The sequence below is a fragment of the Pelodiscus sinensis genome, chromosome 3, assembly GCF_049634645.1.
Source record: "Pelodiscus sinensis isolate JC-2024 chromosome 3, ASM4963464v1, whole genome shotgun sequence".
NCBI lineage: Eukaryota > Metazoa > Chordata > Testudines > Trionychidae > Pelodiscus > Pelodiscus sinensis.
In genome coordinates this window covers 74,591,879-74,612,463 of record NC_134713.1, presented here as the reverse complement: position 1 = coordinate 74,612,463, position 20,585 = coordinate 74,591,879, and the positions used below count along the sequence as shown (strand labels likewise).

The following is a 20,585-nucleotide window of genomic DNA, read 5'->3' as shown; positions in this document are numbered from 1 at the left end:
ACTGTGCATGGTTTGTGCAATTCTTCTTTGCTTGTGGAAGGGTCGCCAAAGGTGACAAATGATCAGCAAGCAGAAGGAGGGCAGAGGAGGTCTTTGCTGCATGCAGTGTTGTAGCAAAGGGGAATGTAACGGGTGCAGGTGCTAAGCCCCTGCACGGGACGCTTGCTCCCTTCCTCCGGCCTCCACAGACAAGGGGCAATAGCTGCCCCCTCCTCAGAGGCCTCAGCACCGAGCTCTCTCGTGCCCCTCCACGCGCACTAGTCCGGCTCCCACCCCCGCTCGCTCGCTGGTCTTGCCCCGCCCAGAGCTCCTAGTCCCGCCCCGGAGCGCTAGTAGCAAGGCGGCGGGCGGAGCGCCGCTGCGTGGAAGGGCAGCCGTTTCAAGGAGGCTCGCGCATGCGCCGGGGCTCTGGGGGCCGGTAGGCGTGTGAGCCTGCGCAGAGGTGGCCGCAACCGCCGCCGCGATGGGCTGAGGGTCCGCGGCAGTGGGCGGAGCGGAGCGGAGCGGCCCCCCCCCAGGATGGAGAGAGCCATGGAGCAGCTCAACCGCCTCACCAGGTCCCTGCGCCGCGCCCGCACCGTGGAGCTGCCCGAAGGTAGGAGGGGAGCGGTTGGGGGTGTCCGGCGTCCTCGCGGGGCGGCCCTGCCCGGCAGCCGAGTTGCGTGTCTCCTGCCGGGGCTCCCAGCCGCAAGTGGCCCGGGGGGGGGGGGGGGGGGGGGGGGGCAGCACGAAGTGGTTTCCATCAGATGCAGGGTTCACAGTTGGATTCCGTGGCTCTCCACGCCCCCCCCCCCCCCTTCGGCGCGCTGTTCCCCCCTCGCCCCGCTTGTGGGTACCGCCATTTACAACTAAACCGCCCCGCCCCTCCAACGGCAGTGCCCTGCATTGCTGCGTGGGCGGGCAGGCACCCGCGGGCGTTGCCCTGCAGCGCCCCAGGCCGGAGCTCCGCTCGCCCCAGGGGTTGGCTCCTGGCGCACTGCCAGCAGCAAGGGCGGGCCTGGTGGTTGGGGAGCCTTTGCCAACTTGTTGCAAAACTTGGGAGGAGAGGTGCCACTTCCATCTTAGATCTAGGATTTGCTGCTACTAGGGACAAGTAGCTTGGGATGACGAGGTCGGGCCAGGGCAGCTGTCCAGGGAGACCTCGTGTCCATACAAGGCTGCTTTGGGGCATGGGAGGCCACTGGGATTCTCAAATGTGAGCTGCACCTAAAGTGCAGGTTAATTTAGCCACATTGCTCAGGGGCTTGTAAAAAGGTTTAGCTAAAACTGACATAAACCCTGAGGCAGACGCCACTTAGTGGACAGAAAAATTCTTCTTTTGACCTAGCTAGCACCTCTGGAAGGGTTGGATTTATTACATCTGTTGGAAAAAAAATCCCTTTTCCTTGCTCAAGCAAGTGTCTACATTGCAAGAGCTGCAGTGGCTAATCCAGTGAAAAGGGCGAAGATTTCCCCCCCCCCCCCCTCTGTTTTTTCTTCTTTGCCCTGCACCAAGACTCCTGGCTACTGTGTCAATCCTCTCTCATGTTTTTAGTTACTATGGTAATACAGATAAACAGAACTGAGGGGAAAGAGTTGGCCTCCAGCTTCTGAAAGGCAGTATTAAAAGCTGAGCAATCCTTATGGGCTTGTTCTAAATAGGAAGTTGACACAAAAATCACACCTTTAGTTACATCAGTTTGCTAAACGGGTGCAACTTTGACTGGACAATACAGTGGTACACTTTGTTCTATGTAGTGTTTTCTTAGCTGGTTTGATCCCAGGTTAAATTAAACTGATGCAATATCTGTGTTTAAGTAAGGCCTTATTTTCATTCTTCACCTGTTTGGGAAATCTGTGCAGAGGCGTGCAGACTTAGGAAGATAGTATCTGTTCGCATTTGGAAGGTAGTAATCTCCTATAACTTCATTTTTAAATGAAAACTTTAATTCTGCAGAAGCTAATGGGCTCCCTCACTTGGCAGAAAAAGACTTCAGCTCATCAGTAGAGTTCAGCGAATCTGAAGATATCCTCAACTCATCTTTGTGGATACAGACACAGATACAAATTTTGTATCTAGAACCCTGCAAATTTGTAGATATCCATTTTATATCAGTGGGTATCCAAATCCACGGATCTGCCTCTCACTTTTTCAGATATAGATACAAAATTTTGTGTCAGCATGGTGCTCTACTCATCAGTAAACAGGAGACAAATGTCTCTTTAAAGTAAACACTGTTTTAATGCAAGCCTTTACTTGCCTTTTTACTCTGATATGTTACTCCTTAATTAAAAAGCAGACATTGTGGGGCTTTTTCATTGCTTAATTTTGTTACAAAATATTCACACTTTACAGGTCAATCAGTGCTTTGTTTTTGACAGTGCTGCAAACTCCTGCTTTTGAGTCAAATTATGTTCTTTCATTTCCAGCATCATAATTAGTAATAATGGTTCTTCAGGGAAAGTCATATGATACTAGTACATACCCACAATCTTCAAAAGTAAACAAGTTCTGTTATGCAGAATGGAAGAGAATCCAGCTCATTCACTCGTTGTTCACATATTCTTTGTCTTCAAGTGTATATATCACTGCACAAGGCTGAATAAAAAGATTAGCTTGATGGACAAGGAAGAGTTGCATTGTAAGTTTCATTATTTTGTAACCAGGAGATTCAGTTATTCTATGCCAGTGATGTTGCCTAAAAGCACTGCTTTTAATTTAAGACTTAATTATTGATTTATCTAAATGGGTAACCAAGGTTGTGGCCCACCCTAAAGGAATTGCCAAGGAAAGTTGCAGCTAGCTAGCTTTCCAGTAAAAGGAGTAGGATAGAGTTTTGGGATCAAGAATAAGCAAGCAAGCAGTACCTCTTTGAAAATAGTAATATTTATTTAGAAGTGAGTGGTTACAAGAAGAAAATAGAGATAGAAATACATATAAAACAATGGAAGGTTAACAGTTAAATTAATGCCTTGCATGTTTAGGAGCTTCAGGGGGTAGCCGAGTTTGTCTGTTATAGGAAAAAAAACACAAATGGTCCGACAGCACTTCATAGACTAACAAAACATGTAGATGATACCAGTAAACATGTTGATGATGTTTACCATCTACATGTTTTGTTAGTCTATAAAGTGCTGCTGGATCTTTTGTTGTTGTTGTTTAGTTAAATGAATGGAGTGGAATAGCAAATTAAGGTGATGCAGTGTGATGATAATTGGAGTAGTGGCACAGCAAACATAACCAATGGAATGATAATATAACAATACTTTAATATGTATAAAATATAAATTATTACTACACACTAATACAACATATCCAGTAAGTTGTTCAATTTGTAGGGAAAAATTTCATTCAACCACATGACTTTAGCTTTATTAAAGGTAAAACTCACATTTGAGGATAAAGAGTAAAAAGGAAGACAAAGTATAAAGGACTAAGGATGTTAAATTTAGATTGCATCAACTATTTGATTAGTCTGATAAGAGCACCTCCACCTCTGAAATGTAGCAAGAGTCCTGGAAGGGGCTCTTGTACATTTCAAAAGCAAAGCACCTGCTGGGAGAATGCAGCCTGCAGGGGACTGGAGCAGTCCTCTGCTGGCCCAGTGCTCCCTGCTTTTGAAATGTACAGGAGCCTGATGCCAGCTTGAGTCCCTTGCTGGCCCTGTACTCCCTGCACGTGCTTGGGGCCAGCAAGAGACTGCTTTTAAGCTGGCTCCCCCTCCCCCCAGCACTGGCTTCTGCTTCCCCCTTGCTTCCTCTCTCTGATAGAGGCAGCAAGGTGGAGGGGAGAGTGATTAGTTGACTAGTCACTTGCAGACCTAACAAGGACTTTTTTGGCTCATGTATTTAGTTGTCTGCTGATGCTGTTGTCTGCAGTGATATGAGGTAAAGCAGCTCCTCAGGTGAGAGAGAAGCTTGTTTGGTAGCTGTTGCTGGGTTAAAAATGACATTAGCTGTACTATTCACGAAAGTGGTTGCTGTGGTGACTATAGAACTTTATGGTGGTGCTGCTGCTGAGAGAGAAGTGCTGTCTGTTTGCTGTTAACAGGGTTCTGCTTATCCTGTTGCCTGTTCCATAAGCTTTCTTTCTAAGGCTGTGTCTAGACTACATGCCTCTGTCATCAGAGGCATGTAGATTAGACACATAGACAAAGGCAAATGAAGCTGCGATTTAAATGATCGCGGCTTCATTTAAACTTACACGGCTGCCGCGCTGAGCCGACAAACAGTCCGCTCAGCGCGCTAGTCTGGACGCTCCCCTGCCGACATCAAAGCCCTTTGTCGGCAGCCCCGTTATTCCTCGTGGGATGAGGTTTACTGGGGCTGCCGACAAAGGGCTTTGATGTTGGCAGGGAAGCGTCCAGACTAGCGCGCTGAGCGGACAAACAGCTAATCAGCTGTTTGTCGGCTCAGCGCAGCAGCCATGTAAATTTAAATGAAGCCGCGATCATTTAAATCGCGGCTTCATTTGCCTTTGCCAAAACAACAAATCTACATGGCTTCGTCGACGGAGCCATGTAGTTTAGACGTATTCTAAGTGTCCTGCAGCTGCTTCTCTCTTTAAGGTCCCCAATCCCCTACAAGGTTTATCCTGCTGACTGTTACCCTTACATATGATTTGGTCAGCCAGGCTCAGTCAATCAGAGTTCAGCTTCTTTTGCAGCTGCTGTGCCAAGTCTTGCCTTGTCACAGGTATTTACATGTGACTAATAGCTCCTCTTCTAATCCTCCTTCTTAGGTCCCTTGTATTCCTATGGGCTACAGTGTATCTCTAAAATGTCTCCAGCTGACCTGTGGGTAACTCCTAGGTACTTTCTGTTTGTAGCCCATCAGAATAAATTGGGCTTCCAGTGTGTATCTAGGATTTTGCTGAATCAATCCCCTCTGGAAGTGATGCAATACCAGAAATGATGCAGGCCTGTCTCCCAATTGCATCATCCTTATTCATCCCTTTGGGATTCTTCAGCTGACCTGTGATGATGTAGCTAAATGGGAAAGGATACATTACATCATTTTAGAGCCTCCCATTACTGGATTTTCAGAATTAAACTACTACCTATTCCTGAAAATAACTACTGTTCTAACAAAAGGGTCCTGTCATCACTACCACTCTTGTTTCAAATTAAGCAAGTTACAATTTTGGTGATTTTTTTTTTTTAAACCCTTTTCTGTGTTTTTTCCTCAAATCTTCATTTAAGTGCTGCCGGGTAATTAAAATAAACATCCCTTGCTGCAATTTAGCTAGATAAATAGCAGATTTCTTTCTTTCTTTGTGCTGTACCTATTCTTTGATAAATAGGACTTTGTTTACTACTACTTCTTAAGGACTAGTTTTCCCCAAAATGTCACCAAACAAACCCTAAACCACCTTTTCTATGACTTTGTCTATGGATGGATGGACAGGCTGGCACATTTCTAAAATATATAATAAGATGTTTAATAACATCAGCAGTGCAACTATGGAAATAATATGCATATATGGAAAATCTGAGACTTCCTTCACTTTTAAATTAACTTGATACTGAGGCAATTCAGTATGAAAATTTAATAGCAATCTAAAGGATAAAAGGATAGACAAAAAATTAAAAATAGCAATATATGTTTTTTATAGAAAAATCAGTTTGCTTTCACCTGCAGTAAAGTCATTACTAGAGCCTAAAATAATCTTTTGAGATGTAGCTTTTCCTTTAGAATTGTTGAGAAATTTATTTCAGTGCAATCATCACACAGAGCAAATAGTTCAGTCACCTACAGTAATTTCTAAAAACAAACTATTGGATAAACTTGTACATACAATTTTATAGTAACAGAGTTATCTGATTTCTACACAGATAATGAAACTGCTGTTTACACACTAATGCCAATGGTTATGGCTGACCAGCACAGGTGAGTATTTTCTCCTATAGCTTTGTATGTAAATTACTACTTTTTAAATTACCTTATTTTTAAGGTTGCAACTAATTAGTCTGTGTAACATCTGTGTAAATGGTAGTAACAGTAATTAACCTCCATAGTAAGTCTACAATACTTTTAAGTGCACGGAAAGCAGCATATTTTAGTAGAGCTGTCTTTGTTACAGTAGTGTTGATCATTACAGGATTTCTGTTGCTGAGCTGCCATATTGAGTCTCAGTATCTAGGTCTATTCCACATACTTTCTTTGGTATAACTACGCTGTTCAGTGGTATGGATTTTTCAGGTTCCTGGTCAATGTGATTATATTGTCCTTGGCTGACACAGATACTGCCTCTTGCGGAGGTGTTTTGGCTCAGAAAATTTTCTCCCGAATAGGGATGTAAGCGACTAGTCGAGTCAACTACTTGACTAATCGCATTCTCTCCCTTGCTGCCTCTATATCCGAAGCAGCAGGGAGGGAAGCAGGAGCTGGTGCTGGATGAGGGGGCAGCTTAAAAGCCAGTTCTGTCCCAACACTGTCTCCGTGGAGCCATCTCCCCTACCATGCTGTTGCTTCTATCAGAGGCATCAGCATGGCGGGGGGGCAGAGCAGGGGAGGGTGCTGTAAAGCAGCCTCTTCCCATGGCGGCCCCAAGCTTGCCGATAGCAGAGGCTGCTACTTACTTCGTGGAGCAGCCACTGGCCATGGGGGTCCCAGGGTGGATCTGGGACCCCTGTGGACAGGTGCTGCTTCGTGGCAGCAGCTCCTGTCTGTGACAGCCCAGGCTGGCTATGTACACAAGCTACTCTAACAGCAGCCCTGTGGAGAGGGGCTCTTGGACCTGGTGTGAGCTGGGACTGAGCAAGCCTGGCTCAGTCCCAGCTTGCGCCGGGTCTGGGAGCTACCCCCGCACTGGCTCTGCATTTTAAATGTAGTAAGTGATGGGACAGAGTGCCAACCCTTATTGACTAATTGTGTAGTTGATACAAATTGTATCAATTACATGATTAGTCAGTTACCTGCCTCTTAACATCCTTACTCCAGAAGCAGTACAGAAATACACTTGCATTGGTGTAGCTGTGCTGATGCAAGTTTTTTAGTGTCGACCTGCCTATGAGAGAGATCTTGCATAGATGGATCTCAGTCCACTGAATGCTCAAGCCTGCAAATTGACAGAGGCGACAGGGCTTGGATCACTTGATGATTACCTGCTCTGTTCATTCTCTCTAAGGCACCTGGCATTGACCACTGTCAGAAGACAGAATACTGGGCTAGATGAACCTTTGGTCTGACCCCAAACTATGATCATTCTTATATTCCTTATGACTGTGTATATGCTTTATGTATCTGAGAATTTATGTATCTAAGGAATCCTGTGGCACCTTGGAGTTTAGAGAGACATGGGTGTATATACAAGGACAACAAAAGAGGCTACTTGTGTACCATCCTGACTTGATTAGCCTCATTTACACAACTACTCTTTTTCTTTTGTTCTTGTATATACCCATGCCTCTGTAAACTCTACTCCAATTAATGTAATGAAGGGAGTTTTACCTACGAAATCTTATGTCCTAAGAAATCTGTTCATGTCTACATTATCATAGGACTCCTCATTGTTTTTGAGATACAGATTAACATGGCTACCCCTCTGAGACTGAGAATTCTGGTTGACTCAATACTGGAAATGCCTATGTGTGAGACTAGGGCTTTGAAGTGGGTCAGGAGAGAGGAGAAAGACCATATATAATGAGTACTGGGCGAACAGAGCAATGGCAATTTCTTTGTGAATAAATATTGCACTAGGAGTTTATGTACTGTTGGTATTGAAACTCATACTGTCTTATCTTGACAGCTATTTTGGAAGGGCGGCATCTGTTGGACTCTGAGGAATGCGTAAAGCTAGTTTGCTGCTACTTCCCGGTTTCTGTTTAATTTTTGTAGGCAAGTAAGAAGCATAGATGTTGGTCCTTCTCCACAATAGGCTTGCCATATTTTGCCCAGACCTGACCTGCAGACTGGATCTGGCCCTCCGAGCCACCGTATCCGACCCGCGGATGCAGCAGGGAGCCCCAGGCAGGCTCCCCTTCTTTCCCTGCATGCTGCTCAGAAAAGCAGCTGTGGGATCATTTCTCTTTAAAAACTGTGAGCAGGGAGGGGAGGAAGGCTTCAGGCATAACCCTTGCCCCCAGCACAATCCTATTGATTGGCTTCTGGCCAGAAACTGGCCAATGGGAGCTGCCTGTTCAAATAACAGGCAGCACACGAAGCACCATGCTCCCCTCCCCTCAGGCTCAGTTATTCACACAAGCACATGGCTGTGCAGCCTGCGCAGGCTGGCTGAGAAACTTTAAGCTCTGCAAGCATTTAGTTCAGGCAGGCAGGCTGGTTGGGGAGCTGGCTGGTAAGTCTCTTAGCCAGAGCCTGATTCTGGCACCCCCAGCCCTCTGTTCCACCATTCAGCATACCCAAATCCTTTACCCCCCCCCCCCCCGCACCCATACCTTCTCCCAGATCTGGCACCCCAATTCCCTGCCCCAGATCACAATTCCCTCCTACTCTAGGTTACAGCCGAAACTCTTGCACCCCAGTTCCCTTTCCCAGGTCTCATTCCAAAAGCCTGTGTTCCATCCACCCCTGCCCTAAGTCACAACTGCCTCCTTCACCCAAACTCCCTCCCACTCTCCCTCCTGCACCTCAATCCCTTACCCCAAACTCCCTTTTGTACCCAGCCTCCATCCCAGATCCTGCACTTCTTCCATTAATATAATGGAAAAGTGCAGCCTTCTGAAAATTGCTAAAATCTTGGAGTGGGCCCCCTCTCCCCTGTCAAAAATTATTGCCCATCCCTGGTTTATGTTGACTCATATGCTAGTTTCAATTATGTAGCCTCCTATGCATCACAAACGAAACTGGAAGTCACTACGTTGTTTCAACTGAGCCTAATTTTAAATGTGTATTTTGTTAATGCTGTGATCCATCCAGGTTTATAAGGTTGTACATTTTACATGTCAAACTTGTGACAGGGCACGTGTAGTTGATTAGGGGAGAAGTATTGGTATAAATAAACTTTATTTATAGTTACTCAAATCAAGGACAGTATAGTACTTGTCACAGTAAAGAAACAGGTTTGAACATCTTGTCGTAGTCAACATTTAATGTACATTCAAAAATAACCACATAATTTGACACATTTTGTTAATGCCGGTTTGAATTAGGTAGTGGAAGAACAAGGGCATTGCAGGTTATTATTCGGATATTTTAACAGAGCTGTTAATATACTGTAAGGGAAAAATGGTAAATTGAAATAGTTGTAAACAGATCAAGTATTCAATTATTTACATAAAAGGTATATTGCGATGCATATCTGAAAGTGGGTAAAACTGTCTCTAGACTTTTTCTGCCAACTCACTGTTTTATTTATTTAAGGTCTGTTTCAGAGCTACTGTCCAATTCAAAATTTGATGTGAATTATGCATTTGGACGTGTGAAGAGGAGCTTGCTTCATATTGCAGCAAAGTAAGATTTCACATTTTGAGTAGTCTTTGAGTAGTCTGGAAGATGACATTTAAAGGATTACATTGCCACAGAAATCTAGAGCATTAAACTGGAGAATCCTTTAGTGCATATTTGTTGTTACATTTGTTCCCTAACCTTTCCTGGATTAATAACCAGTGTGCACACTTGCTTTCAAGAATAACTTTTAACATAAAACTGTGCAACTTACACTCAGGATTTCAGATGCTTTCTGTATCCTAACAAGCTTGTATATAGGAAATATTAACTACAGGCAGTCCCCGACTTACGCAGATCCGACTTACGTCGGATCCGCGCTTACGAACGGGGCTTTTCTCGCCCTGGAGCTCACGGGCGGCGGATCGCCACCCGTGTCCTCCGGGGCGAGAAAAGCTTCTCCCGGTCTCCGTGGTCTGCTGGGGGGGTCCAGCAAAGCCGCTGGACCACCCCCCCAGCAGACCAGGGACACCTGGGGGCTTTGCTCGGGTGTCCCTGGTCTGCTGGGGTGGTCCAGCGGCTTTGCTGGACCCCCCCAGCAGACCAGGGGAACAGAAGCAAAGCCGCCCAGGCGGCGGGAGTCCCGCCACCTGGGCGGCTTTGCTCGGGTGTCCCTGGTCTGCTGGGGGGGTCCAGCGGCTTTGCTGGACTCCCCCAGCAGACCAGGGAGACCGGGGCGAGAAAAGCTTCTCCCGGAGGACACCGGGTGGCGACCCGCCGCCCGTGAGCTCCGGGGCGAGAAAAGCCCCGTTCGTAAGTGCGGATCCGACATAAGTCGGATCCGCGTAAGTCGGGGACTGCCTGTAATTTACATTCCTAAGAAATAAGTTTACTACCACACTTAATGTTCATGGCTCTTGGAATAAACTTGCAGAAAATGAAACGTTAATCACACTATTGAATTAGCTATTGAATAAACACATATTTTAATTGGAATAATATGGGTAATTTCAGCCTATTGAGAACATATTAATTCAGTTAAAAACCTTGAAAGACTGCTGTCGCTGTTTACTTTGTGTAATAGGAGGTATTTGAGTCATCTTAAACCCTTGTACTCCAAGTGGAGCATGGGTCATTGATAGGTTTCCTCCATTTCACTCTGTCTTGAGTACTTCTGAGTAAAATAGTGTGTATTTCTGAAATCTTCCTTGAAAATTTAACTTAATAAACATGCATCTTACATAAATCTTATGCAAGAGTAAAAGCTTTAACTGTTCTTAGAGACTTTTTAAAAAAAATCCCTAATTGTTTCTTAGACAACTTATGTTAGGAATCCATTTAAAAGATTATATTCTGCTTTTTGCTTTCAGTGTACAGAATTTAAGTTCATTATTTTATCTAGTGTAAATTAGGGATGTAAAATTCAGTTTAATTGTTTAACCGGTTAAATATTATGTTTAATTGGTTAACTGATTAGAGGGGAAGTGGGTGGAGAAGCTGCTCCAGCCCAGCTGGGCTGCAGCAGTGTCCCTGCCCTCCATGGCCATGCTGGAGCAGCCCCCGCTGCCATGGACAAGGGCTGCTCCTGCTGGCCAGCCAGCTGGAGTAGCCTCTGCCTGTGGCTTGCTGCCCAGGCTGGGCCTGCCATAGATGGGCTGCTCTGACAGGCCAGTTGGAACAGTCCCTGTCTATGGAGGGCTGGAGCAGCCCCCTGCCTGTGGTTGGCAGGGAACTGCTCCAGCCCCTATTGGTTCACCAAAACTGAAAAGCGTCACTCATTAAGATGAATCCCTAAAGTGCATCTGTAATATCTTTACTTAACTCCTCCATCTCTTCCTGACTACCTTAATTTTTATCTGTAAACTCTCTGCTCCATCTTCTGTGGAAGTATTACGTGGTTTCACAATAGAAAAACTAATCTCAGAACCTGGCAGTGACAATAAACATTAAATATGTAACCAATTTTTGAAGTAATGTTCCTTATGACAAAGCTATAATGGAAATCAATTAACTACCCTTTCCCATGCCCATTTAAAACTTTCTCAATGCAGGTTATGATAATGGTTCATATACCTGATATGACCAATAAGGTTGCAAACGTAAAATAAAGAAAAAGCACCTTTGTAAACAAACTAATGACAGACTTAGTTAATTTCTTTTTTGCTATGCTTATATTTGAGTATCTACTAGGGATGTTAAACTGCGTTGAATCAGCTAGTTGATGGAATTTCCATTGATTAGTCAATAAGTGGGGGAAACTGTGGAGCCGCAGTGGGGTTTGTTCTTGGCCAAGGGAGCTACCCCCGCTGCAGCTTTGCCTTTTAAGTGTATTAAAAGCTGAGAGGCTTGATACATTTAAAAGACTGAAGTGCAGCAAGGGGAGGGACCAGGCGCAAGCCGGGACAGCTGATTCCCAGCTCTTGTCCTGTCCCTTCCGCTGTGTGTTAGCCTTTAAATGTAAGGCTTTTAATACAGTTAAAAAGAACAAGCACAGCAGGGGGACTGGGGGCGCACTGAGAATCAGCTGAATCCTGGCTCGTGCCTGGTCCCCACTAAGCCTCTGCTTCCCCTGCTCCCATGGAGATGGTGTTGAGCCAGTTCTCACCAGCTCCTGCTCCCCCCTCTTTGCTCCCTCTCTCTGATAGAGATGGCAATGGTGGGGGAAGCGACTAGTCGAGTTACTGGTCGACTATCCGATAAGCGAATGCTTATCGGATAGTCAATTAATTGCTTGCATCCCTAGTATCTACCTCTCTTCTGAAAATGACACCTTTTAACTATTTTATTTTTATCTTTAAAACAAGTAATATTGTAACTAATGTATGCTAGAGGTTTGGCCAGCCCATTGCTGCAAATGGATGAAATGGTTAGGGGGGAAAAAAATAAAACACAATGCCAAGGATGGATGATTATCTATCGTTGAGTGTTCTTTGTACCTGCTACAACGAGTTGGTCTTGTAAAACCATTAAACTAAGATTAGTAACTCTTTCCCTGTAATGTTAAACAAATATTGAATAATCTGTTTCACTCTAGTGGAATGTCTTTTTAAAATAACCTGAGCTTTCAGGTTGTATAAACCCAAGTGACATTAAAGCCAACTTTTGTGCTGATGTCAACCTAGGAAGTTAATGATAGCTCAAGGGCAGGTCTGCATGATGGAACAATGTTGACCTTAGGCACACAATTCCAGTTTTGTAGCTGGAGCTGATTATATTAGATTGGGATGCCACGGGGTTTCTACTGCAGGGAGTTGAGGGGAGAAACTCCTCCCTCGACTCCCTTTATGCTTCTCATTGCTTTGGAGTACCAGAGTTGGTGAGAGCATGATCAGCGGTTGATTGAGCTAGACCTGCTAAATTGTCCCCAGGTGATCTATCACCACAGTGCTGATCTGATAAGCATAGACCTGCCCTAAGTCAGTGTAAAGTTTGATTCTTTAAGGTCTTTGCTCTGACAGTAATGCAAGTGGGTCGATAAGTTATTTTTAGCTGGTACTGCATACTGGAAGGACACCCTGCTGACCATCTCCAGCCCCTCTATGCCTTGCCCCTCTTCCCAGGTAATGAGGGATCTAGAGGGGAAGAGCTGGGAGTGGGATAGTCACGTGGAAGATCATGTGAGTCTCCCCCACCCTTCTCCCATACTGGTAAGAATTTTTGTTTATTTGCACCATTGGTTAACTTTTAAAGTTTACTGATCTTGCTTGCTTGTTTTGTAGCTGTGGATCTGTTGAGTGTCTAGTTCTGTTGTTAAAAAAGGGAGCAAATCCTAACTACCAGGATATTTCGGGATGTACACCCCTTCATTTGGCAGCTAGAAATGGGTAAGAAAAAAGCTGTTGCATTTTGAAAGCATGCGAACTTTGTTTAACACAGATTATAGACCTGTTTTAAGAATGTTCTATAATTTTGATTTGCATACTGGTTAAATTGTATATATTTGCATTTTCAAAGGTGTAAGTAAAACTACAGAATGTGTAGTTCTATACCATGAATTTATAGAATAATGAATTTTTTGAAAAATTGTAGAATATTGATCAACTAGAAGATTTACCTGGCATTGCTTGGTCCTTAACTAAATTAATTTTTGTTTTTCTTCATTTAAATCATTATTCTGAGGTTAGGCTAGGGATGAGGAGTTCAGTGTGTAAGCTGACTCAGGGAAAGAGGACAATCCCAGCTTTCATATCACACCAACTTGGGGCCAGGTGAGAAGTGCCTGTCCATAGCTACTGCAGCTGAGGATGGGTACATGTCCCCTGACTGGGAGACAGACAGAGAAACCACACAGACAAACTTCCTACCTGTCACTGGCCTGGAGTGCTCCCAGCGCCTATCTAGAACAGCTTCCTTCCTAGAGCAGTCCCTATCTAGAACAGCCTCCTGCCTGCTGTGCGTAAAGAGCTGCTCAGCCCCTGCCAGTTAATCCAGGGGTGGGTAATGACTTTTTGTGGGGGGCCACTCCAAGATTTTGGTAAGTGGTTAAGGACCACCATTTTCTGTGGAGGGGATGCGGGGTCTAGGGTGGAGGTTGGGTGCAGAAGGGCACATGGGATAAGGGACTGGGGTGAAGGAGATGGTGTGAGGTCTGAGAGGGAGTTGGGGTGAAGGAGGGGTTGTGACCTGGGTCTCAGGATGTAGGATCAGGGAGGGAGTATGGATGCAGGAGAGAATTCTGGCCTGAGGGAGGAGTGAAGGATGAGGTTATGGTTGCCAGGTGTCCGGTTTTGAACCAGGCAGTCGGGTATGTGAGGGTTCTATCCGGGAAAAAATTAAGAAAATACCAGACATATAAAATGTCTGGTATTTTCTAATTAGATAAGATGTAGTATTATTATTAGGAGTATCAGTACCTAGTTGTGAACTGCCTGGCTGGTAGACACGCTCATGCTGCGTGAATATGTCTTCCAACCAGGCAGTACGCAGCTACGTGGGGAGGAGGGGCTGGGGCGGGAGGGAATCCCTGGGGCCAGACTCACTCATGCTTCGCTGGGACCGTACACGGGACGGTCAGCGCTTCGGGATCTGCGTGCGCCTGGGTCAGTCCTGCTCTCTGTCGGCCGATTCCTCCCCTCCCTCCCCCAGACTTCCTCCTGGCCAGCTCCGCTCCCCCTGACTAGCCCTGCTTCCTGCCGGCCGGTTTGCACCCTCCTCCCGATCTTCCCTGGCCAGCTCAACTCCACCTGGCTCCCTCCCGGCCAGCCCTGCTTCCCGCCAGCCGGTCTCCCCCCTCTCCCGCCCATATCCTCCCAGCCAGCCCCGCTTCCCTCCTCTCTGCATCTGAGCTCAAGTGTGTCCAATATTTTTTTTGAAGTCACCTGGTAACCCTAGAGGGGTACAAGGTCTGGGAGGGAGTTGTGATCTGAGGAAGGGAGTGCAGAGAGTTTGGATGGTGACCTGGAGGAGGGAGTTGGGCTGTGGGAGGGGCAGGCTCTGACTGGGAGATGCTTACCTAAGTCCGCATCTCTGCAGCACCGCCAAGGCAAGCTGGGCACCCTGCCTGCTGCAGTCCCAGATCACTTTAAACTGCAGGCTTGTTCTCTCCACATGGATCTCAGCTCAGGGAATGGAAAGAGGCTTGTGCTGCCCCAACCCCCCAGGCCAATCTCTTAGCTCCTATTGGCTGGTTGTTTCCAGCCTATAGGAGCTGAGGATTGGCCTGGGGGCCAGGAGATCACATGAAGCTTCCCCCTCCCTGCAGAGCAGAGAGCTGCATGGACTAAGTTTTAAACTGCAACGGCTGTGTGCCGAGGGTCCCGGCAGGGCGATTGTGGGCCGGATCCAGTGGCTTGGCAGGCCAGATTTGGCCTCAAGACATATTTTGCCCAGCCCTGGCTTAACCAGAGCTGGTAAGTATCACCCATTAACCTTTCACGTCCCTAAACCACCAATCCTGACCTTGCTTTAAGTTATGATAAGAAGCTGCATACCAAATTTGGTGGTCCTAGTTGTTTAGGAGGAGTTCATGGACAGATGCACATTTCTATAATATATTAGAAGATCTAAATACAGTGAAGAAATAAATATGAATTTCTGACCATTTAAGCATTTTCTGCTAATTACCAGTTTGATAGTTGAAGGGATTTTTAGTGGGTACTAATAATAAAATTTATTGCAATATTTGCATCGTATGTAATGCAACACATGACAAAACAGTGTAATTACTTTAAAAGAGTGAAATGTGGATTGGATTATTCAGGATCTGCAAGATGAAGTTTACAGGGTTTCACTGTTAGCTGTCAAGAAATCAACTGTGTTCTTCTGCAAGACACAAACAACTCAGATCTTGTCTATACAGTTTTAGTTAGCTTTTGTTGAGTAAACAGTGGAGGTGTATATACTGAAATGTTCATCCTACCAGTTTAACTTCCCTACTGTGCTGACATAAGAAAACCATCTCAAGAAGAGGGTTATGTCAGTGTAGTTAGGATGATGCAGTGTCTGTGCTGACAGGGCAGTCCTTATGTCCGTTATTTGCTTGCTGTGAAATTGACAGTAAAGCAGGTTCTTGGCTCTTGAGCCTCTCCACTCCGAATCAGTCTGCCACCTGGGAACATTGGAGCACAGCAGCTGACTGGACTCTGGGCATGGATCTCCCTGCCAGAGGTGAAAAACCTTGGTTGGGCAGCTTGGTTGAGACCATGGAGGCAAGAAACTTTGTCTTTTGGGCCCACACACTGCCCCCCGTTCATTTGGTGGAAGTACTTTTTGTGAGCTTGAGCATTGCCGACAGGAGGGTAGCATGGACATTCACCACCACAGTATCTAATATGATAGCTATAAGGTGACCTAACATAGGTCGACTTATCGTTGTAGTATAGACATCTCCTAATATCGCATGTATGATAGTCATAGAACAAGAGGGCTGTGTTCCCTTTTATCTGGTGGTGGATTTTCTCTAGCCATCTTATGATGTCTGGTTGAGTGTGGGATGTTTTTGGGTATCTTGGGCAACGCTGTTGATAAGCTCTGACTCACTGCCTCCAATCTTACCCTTTTTTCAGTGTACATGCATGCCTAATGGCTCTTCAATCTCTGCTTTTCTTATTGGGCTCGTTTAGACTATGCCGAAGTTCCAAAAGAGGATATGCAAATCTTCTTCTGATCTCGCTTTCGAAAATGAAAGTGGTCGGGATGCTGTGTGGGTGTGGGTGTTGTTTTTGCAACTCCTTCCTTTTCCGAAAAGCTGTGTAAACCTAATTTTTGGAGGAAGAGCGGCTTTTTGAAAGAGGGGGTTTACCCAAAAAACACATCCTGACTACTTTCACTTTCAAAAGCTCTGCTTTCTAAAGTGAGATCAGAAGAAGATATGCAAATTCCCACAGAATTTGTATATCCTGTTTCGGAACTTTGGTGTAGTCTAGAAATAGCCATTGTGTGACTGCCAAACACTCTCTTCAAGGGACTAGGAAAGAGAATGCTCATAAAAATAGCAAGGAGGTCAGAGGCACTTAAAGATTGACGGATTTATTAGGGCATAAGCTTTTGTGAGATTCAGCTCACTTCTCCAGATGCTTGAAGAGAAAACGAAAGGAAAAAAGGAAGGGATGCTGAGACGCGACTGTGACATCAGTGCTAATTAAATCAGAGTGGATGTGACTCCTCTAAGAGTGGTGTGAGAGAGAGAGAGTTGCTGAAGGAGAAATTACCTATTACGTAATGTGGGAACCACTCCATTATAATAGTTAATTCAGCAAATTATCTTACGGTGGTGTGGCATATTTATGTTTTTCTAAGGCTTGACATCACTAAGTCAGTCTTCATTAAAAATATTTACCTCATTAGTTCTCAAACTGAGATCTGTTGACAGATAGCTAGTTATTACTGAGTTTTCTTCTTTCTTTTTTGTGGAATGGAAGTTTGTTAAAAATGGTTGGAAACAGAGGTACAGATTGCCTAACTACCTTAGTAGGGGCCACTGCTGCAGAGGAAACAAGATGCTGTTACTTGACAGCCATCTGTGGGAGAGCACAAAGAAAAGAGGCAATAAATACAGGGTGACAGTGACCAGGTAGCAGGAAATCATGTGCTGGAAAAGGTCAAGTAGCAGGGGTATGATGGGAACAAAACTCAATGGAAAATAATGTATGATTAATTTCTAAAGGACAAAATACTTATAGCATTAAAGATTATTTAAAATTTAAAACCTTTTTTTATTATTACATGAACCCAATTGTGACTACAAATGGGAGTTGGTATAATTTAATATTGTTCCATTGACTGCAGTGGATCTTCTTCAGTTGACACCAGTGAATGATATGGTTCATCAGCCCTAAGATGCAATACGTAATCATATAATTTGAAATAATGTTAGAAGAGGACAGTTAAGTATTCTGGTATCTCCAACCTACCTGATATCTGTAACAAACCTGGCTGTATAACCCATCATTCTCTCACACACAGTCAAGAGCTTTAGTTTATAGACGGGAGACAGAGTCTTCTATGGCATTAGTGATTATTTGCTTTTCTTTAAATATCAGTTTAATGGTGCACTTCTATGAAGAAAACATATATTGCAGCTGATGCATAGGATAAATTATGCTGACAGGGACATGGGGATGATATGTGCTTTCTGCAGATCTCCTTTCTGTTTTCTTGATAAGAATGGAATATATTCTTTTCTTTACAGGCAGAAGAAATGTATGAGCAAGCTCTTAGAATATAGTGCAGATGTCAACATTTGTAATAATGAAGGTCTGACTGCAGTAAGTGCTATCTGTTTTAGTTAAGTTACTGAAGTGCTTCTTTTGAAATTAATAAACCTTTGATATTCTAAATTTGCTGAAAATGCCTGTGGCTTATGCCAACCAAGTGTTTGACCAGCTTTGGAATAATTAAAACCAGAAGGGTTCCTGTTGATATGGAATTGTAAAACCTTGTAAAACTTGTAATTTACCAGTGACAAAAGTGATCAAAATATTTCTAAAACAGTAAAAGCTTTGAGTCGGAAAGTTAATAAATGCAGCTTTATATGCTCATAGGAGTCATAGCTATTTTTGCTTTTGTTTTTTCTACCTCCTCCTTCAGTGACCAGGCAACATAACAAATTTTCTTTTTCTATTAGATTTTAACTTTTCAATTTCTCTCCATAAAAGCTGATATGGTAGTATACTGCTTTGAGTTGAAACTAATGAGTGTAAAGTTGTGGCACCATATGATATTTGTAACTGCTAATTTTGCTGGCCTGAACAATAAATGTGGATTTCTGATACCAAGGCAGAGGGCTCCTTCACACATTCTTGATTGTCTTAGTTGGCACCAGTCTCTCTCTTCTTCACACACACCCACCCACCCACCAGCTCTCTTGTCACAGGATAGAATGTCGCAAACTTAACAATTGTACAGCAATAGCTGGAAGTTACGATGCGTGCAATAAGCTGCAGAACTTGAAACATTACATGAAATATACATGGCTTACAGTAAAGTTAAGCAGCTCACAATGACTGAAACTTAAGTGACTTAGAAGAACTGAAAGTTACATGAATAACATCCACGTTATACTGGATTGGGTGGAGGATTTACACAACACTTATGAGTGCCAACAGTCTTACATTTAAATGGTTCCTCTTGTTGTAGCTCTTATCAGTAAGATATTCAGGGAGTTTACTGATGACAATCATCAGCAAGTACAGTGGAGGATCCTTTAAGTGCATTCTTTCAATCTACTGATGTTCAAAGGAAGCTGCTGTGAAATCAGGCATAGATTTAACTGCTTAGATATGCCTTTAGAAATCTAATTTTGGGATCCCATTTATGAAAATCTTGGCCACAGAGCATTACGTTTTGAAAACTTTTGGTTATAAACTGCATGCATGTATTGACTATTAAAAATATTAGTATTGGATTATTTTTGTACATAGATTCACTGGCTTGCTGTCAATGGCCGAACAGAGCTACTTCATGATCTTGTACAGCATGTCAATAATGTAGATGTTGAAGATGCAATGGGACAGACAGCACTTCACGTGGCTTGCCAGAATGGTCACAAGACGGTAAGTGCAGAAAATTAATTTGAACCGACTCTAATTGTAAAACCTTGGTAATACTTGTCAATTTTTTTAAAAGAAACTATGGCTAGTCATGCATGTTTATAAAGCGTAAATGATAGAATTATTAACATGCCTGCCTTAGTAATTCTTAATTGCTTGCACTCATATGAAGTGGTTTATTTTCCTTTAAGAATTTAAATGCTGCATACCTCCCAGCTGTTCTTGCAGTTGATTAATGTAGTATTGCATAATTGATTGCAGATACTGCTGTATTGATTAATGTTTTGAATACTTTTTCATGAGTCATTTTGTATTTTTGTTTAATATTTTGAGCCATGTTTGTGAGAGACACTGTATACGTAAGTATACGTGGCAACTTGGTTACTTTTAATCACATATAGTTAAGTGTTTGTACTCTATCTTAGGGATTGATTTTTTTTTTTTTTGCATTAGGATTAAGCATATATGTGTAAAATAAGTGTGCGGATTTGGACTTTTAAAAATATTGAAAGATTATATGGAATAGTAACTCTGTTACCCAATGATAGAACAATTTGAGTAAGACATGGTCTCTGGATTATTTCTCAATCCAGTTCTCCAGTCTGCCGATGCCAAAAAGTTAGTCTGTAAATCATCAGGAAGATCTTCTCAAGGCATTCTGTCTGATTACAAGTTTCAAGACATCAGCTAGCCATCAGACTCATAATTATAGACAAATCTGCCTTATGTGGACGGAGTAGAGTTATGGTTGTTTACGTACTCTAGCTCAGCATTTCCATACTTTGCAGTTTGTTTTTACTTAGCATTTCATCTTAAAATATATTTTTCAAAACTATAGTATTTTTTAAGTTCAATATTGTTTGGGGATCTGATTTCCGTGGTCTTACAGAATGTCCGAAGTTCTATAAAGGATATTTATTTAAAAAACCCAAGTCCTACACATAGGGTACATCTACACTACATAGTTATTTCGAAATAGCTTATTCCGAAATAGCATGTCAACACTGCAGGGAAGCCACAAAATTAGTCCAAGGCAGGCTTCCCTAATGTAGACGTGCTATCTCGAATTAGAGTCCCAGGAGGAATAACTTATAATGGCCCTGGTGAGGGGCTATTTCGAAATAACAGAAGTGGAGTGTCTACATAGCTATTTCAAAATAGGGACTATTATGAGGTTTACCAAAGTCGGAATAAGCTGTCGTTTCAAAATCTTGAAATAGTGTAGACGCTTGCATAATTATTTTGGAATAACAGCTATCATCACTATGG

General features: G+C 43.7%; 1 protein-coding gene across 4 annotated transcripts in view; it reads left to right on the top strand.

Moving 5' to 3' along the window:
* The first annotated feature begins 366 nt into the window (after positions 1-366).
* Positions 367-20,585, top strand: part of HACE1 (HECT domain and ankyrin repeat containing E3 ubiquitin protein ligase 1) — a 93,926-nt gene continuing 73,707 nt past the window's right edge. For 2 of the 4 annotated variants that reach the window (XM_075923937.1, XM_075923936.1), the window contains exons 1-6: positions 370-595; positions 5,814-5,868; positions 9,304-9,393; positions 13,047-13,151; positions 17,957-18,032; positions 19,188-19,319. In XM_075923937.1, the coding sequence (XP_075780052.1) occupies positions 520-595; positions 5,814-5,868; positions 9,304-9,393; positions 13,047-13,151; positions 17,957-18,032; positions 19,188-19,319 (534 nt within the window). In that variant the 5' untranslated portion in view covers positions 370-519. Of the gene's footprint in view, positions 596-5,813; positions 5,869-7,729; positions 7,819-9,303; positions 9,394-13,046; positions 13,152-17,956; positions 18,033-19,187; positions 19,320-20,585 lie in introns of all 4 variants that reach the window. The other 2 variants (XM_075923938.1, XM_075923939.1) reach the window with 2 other exon arrangements.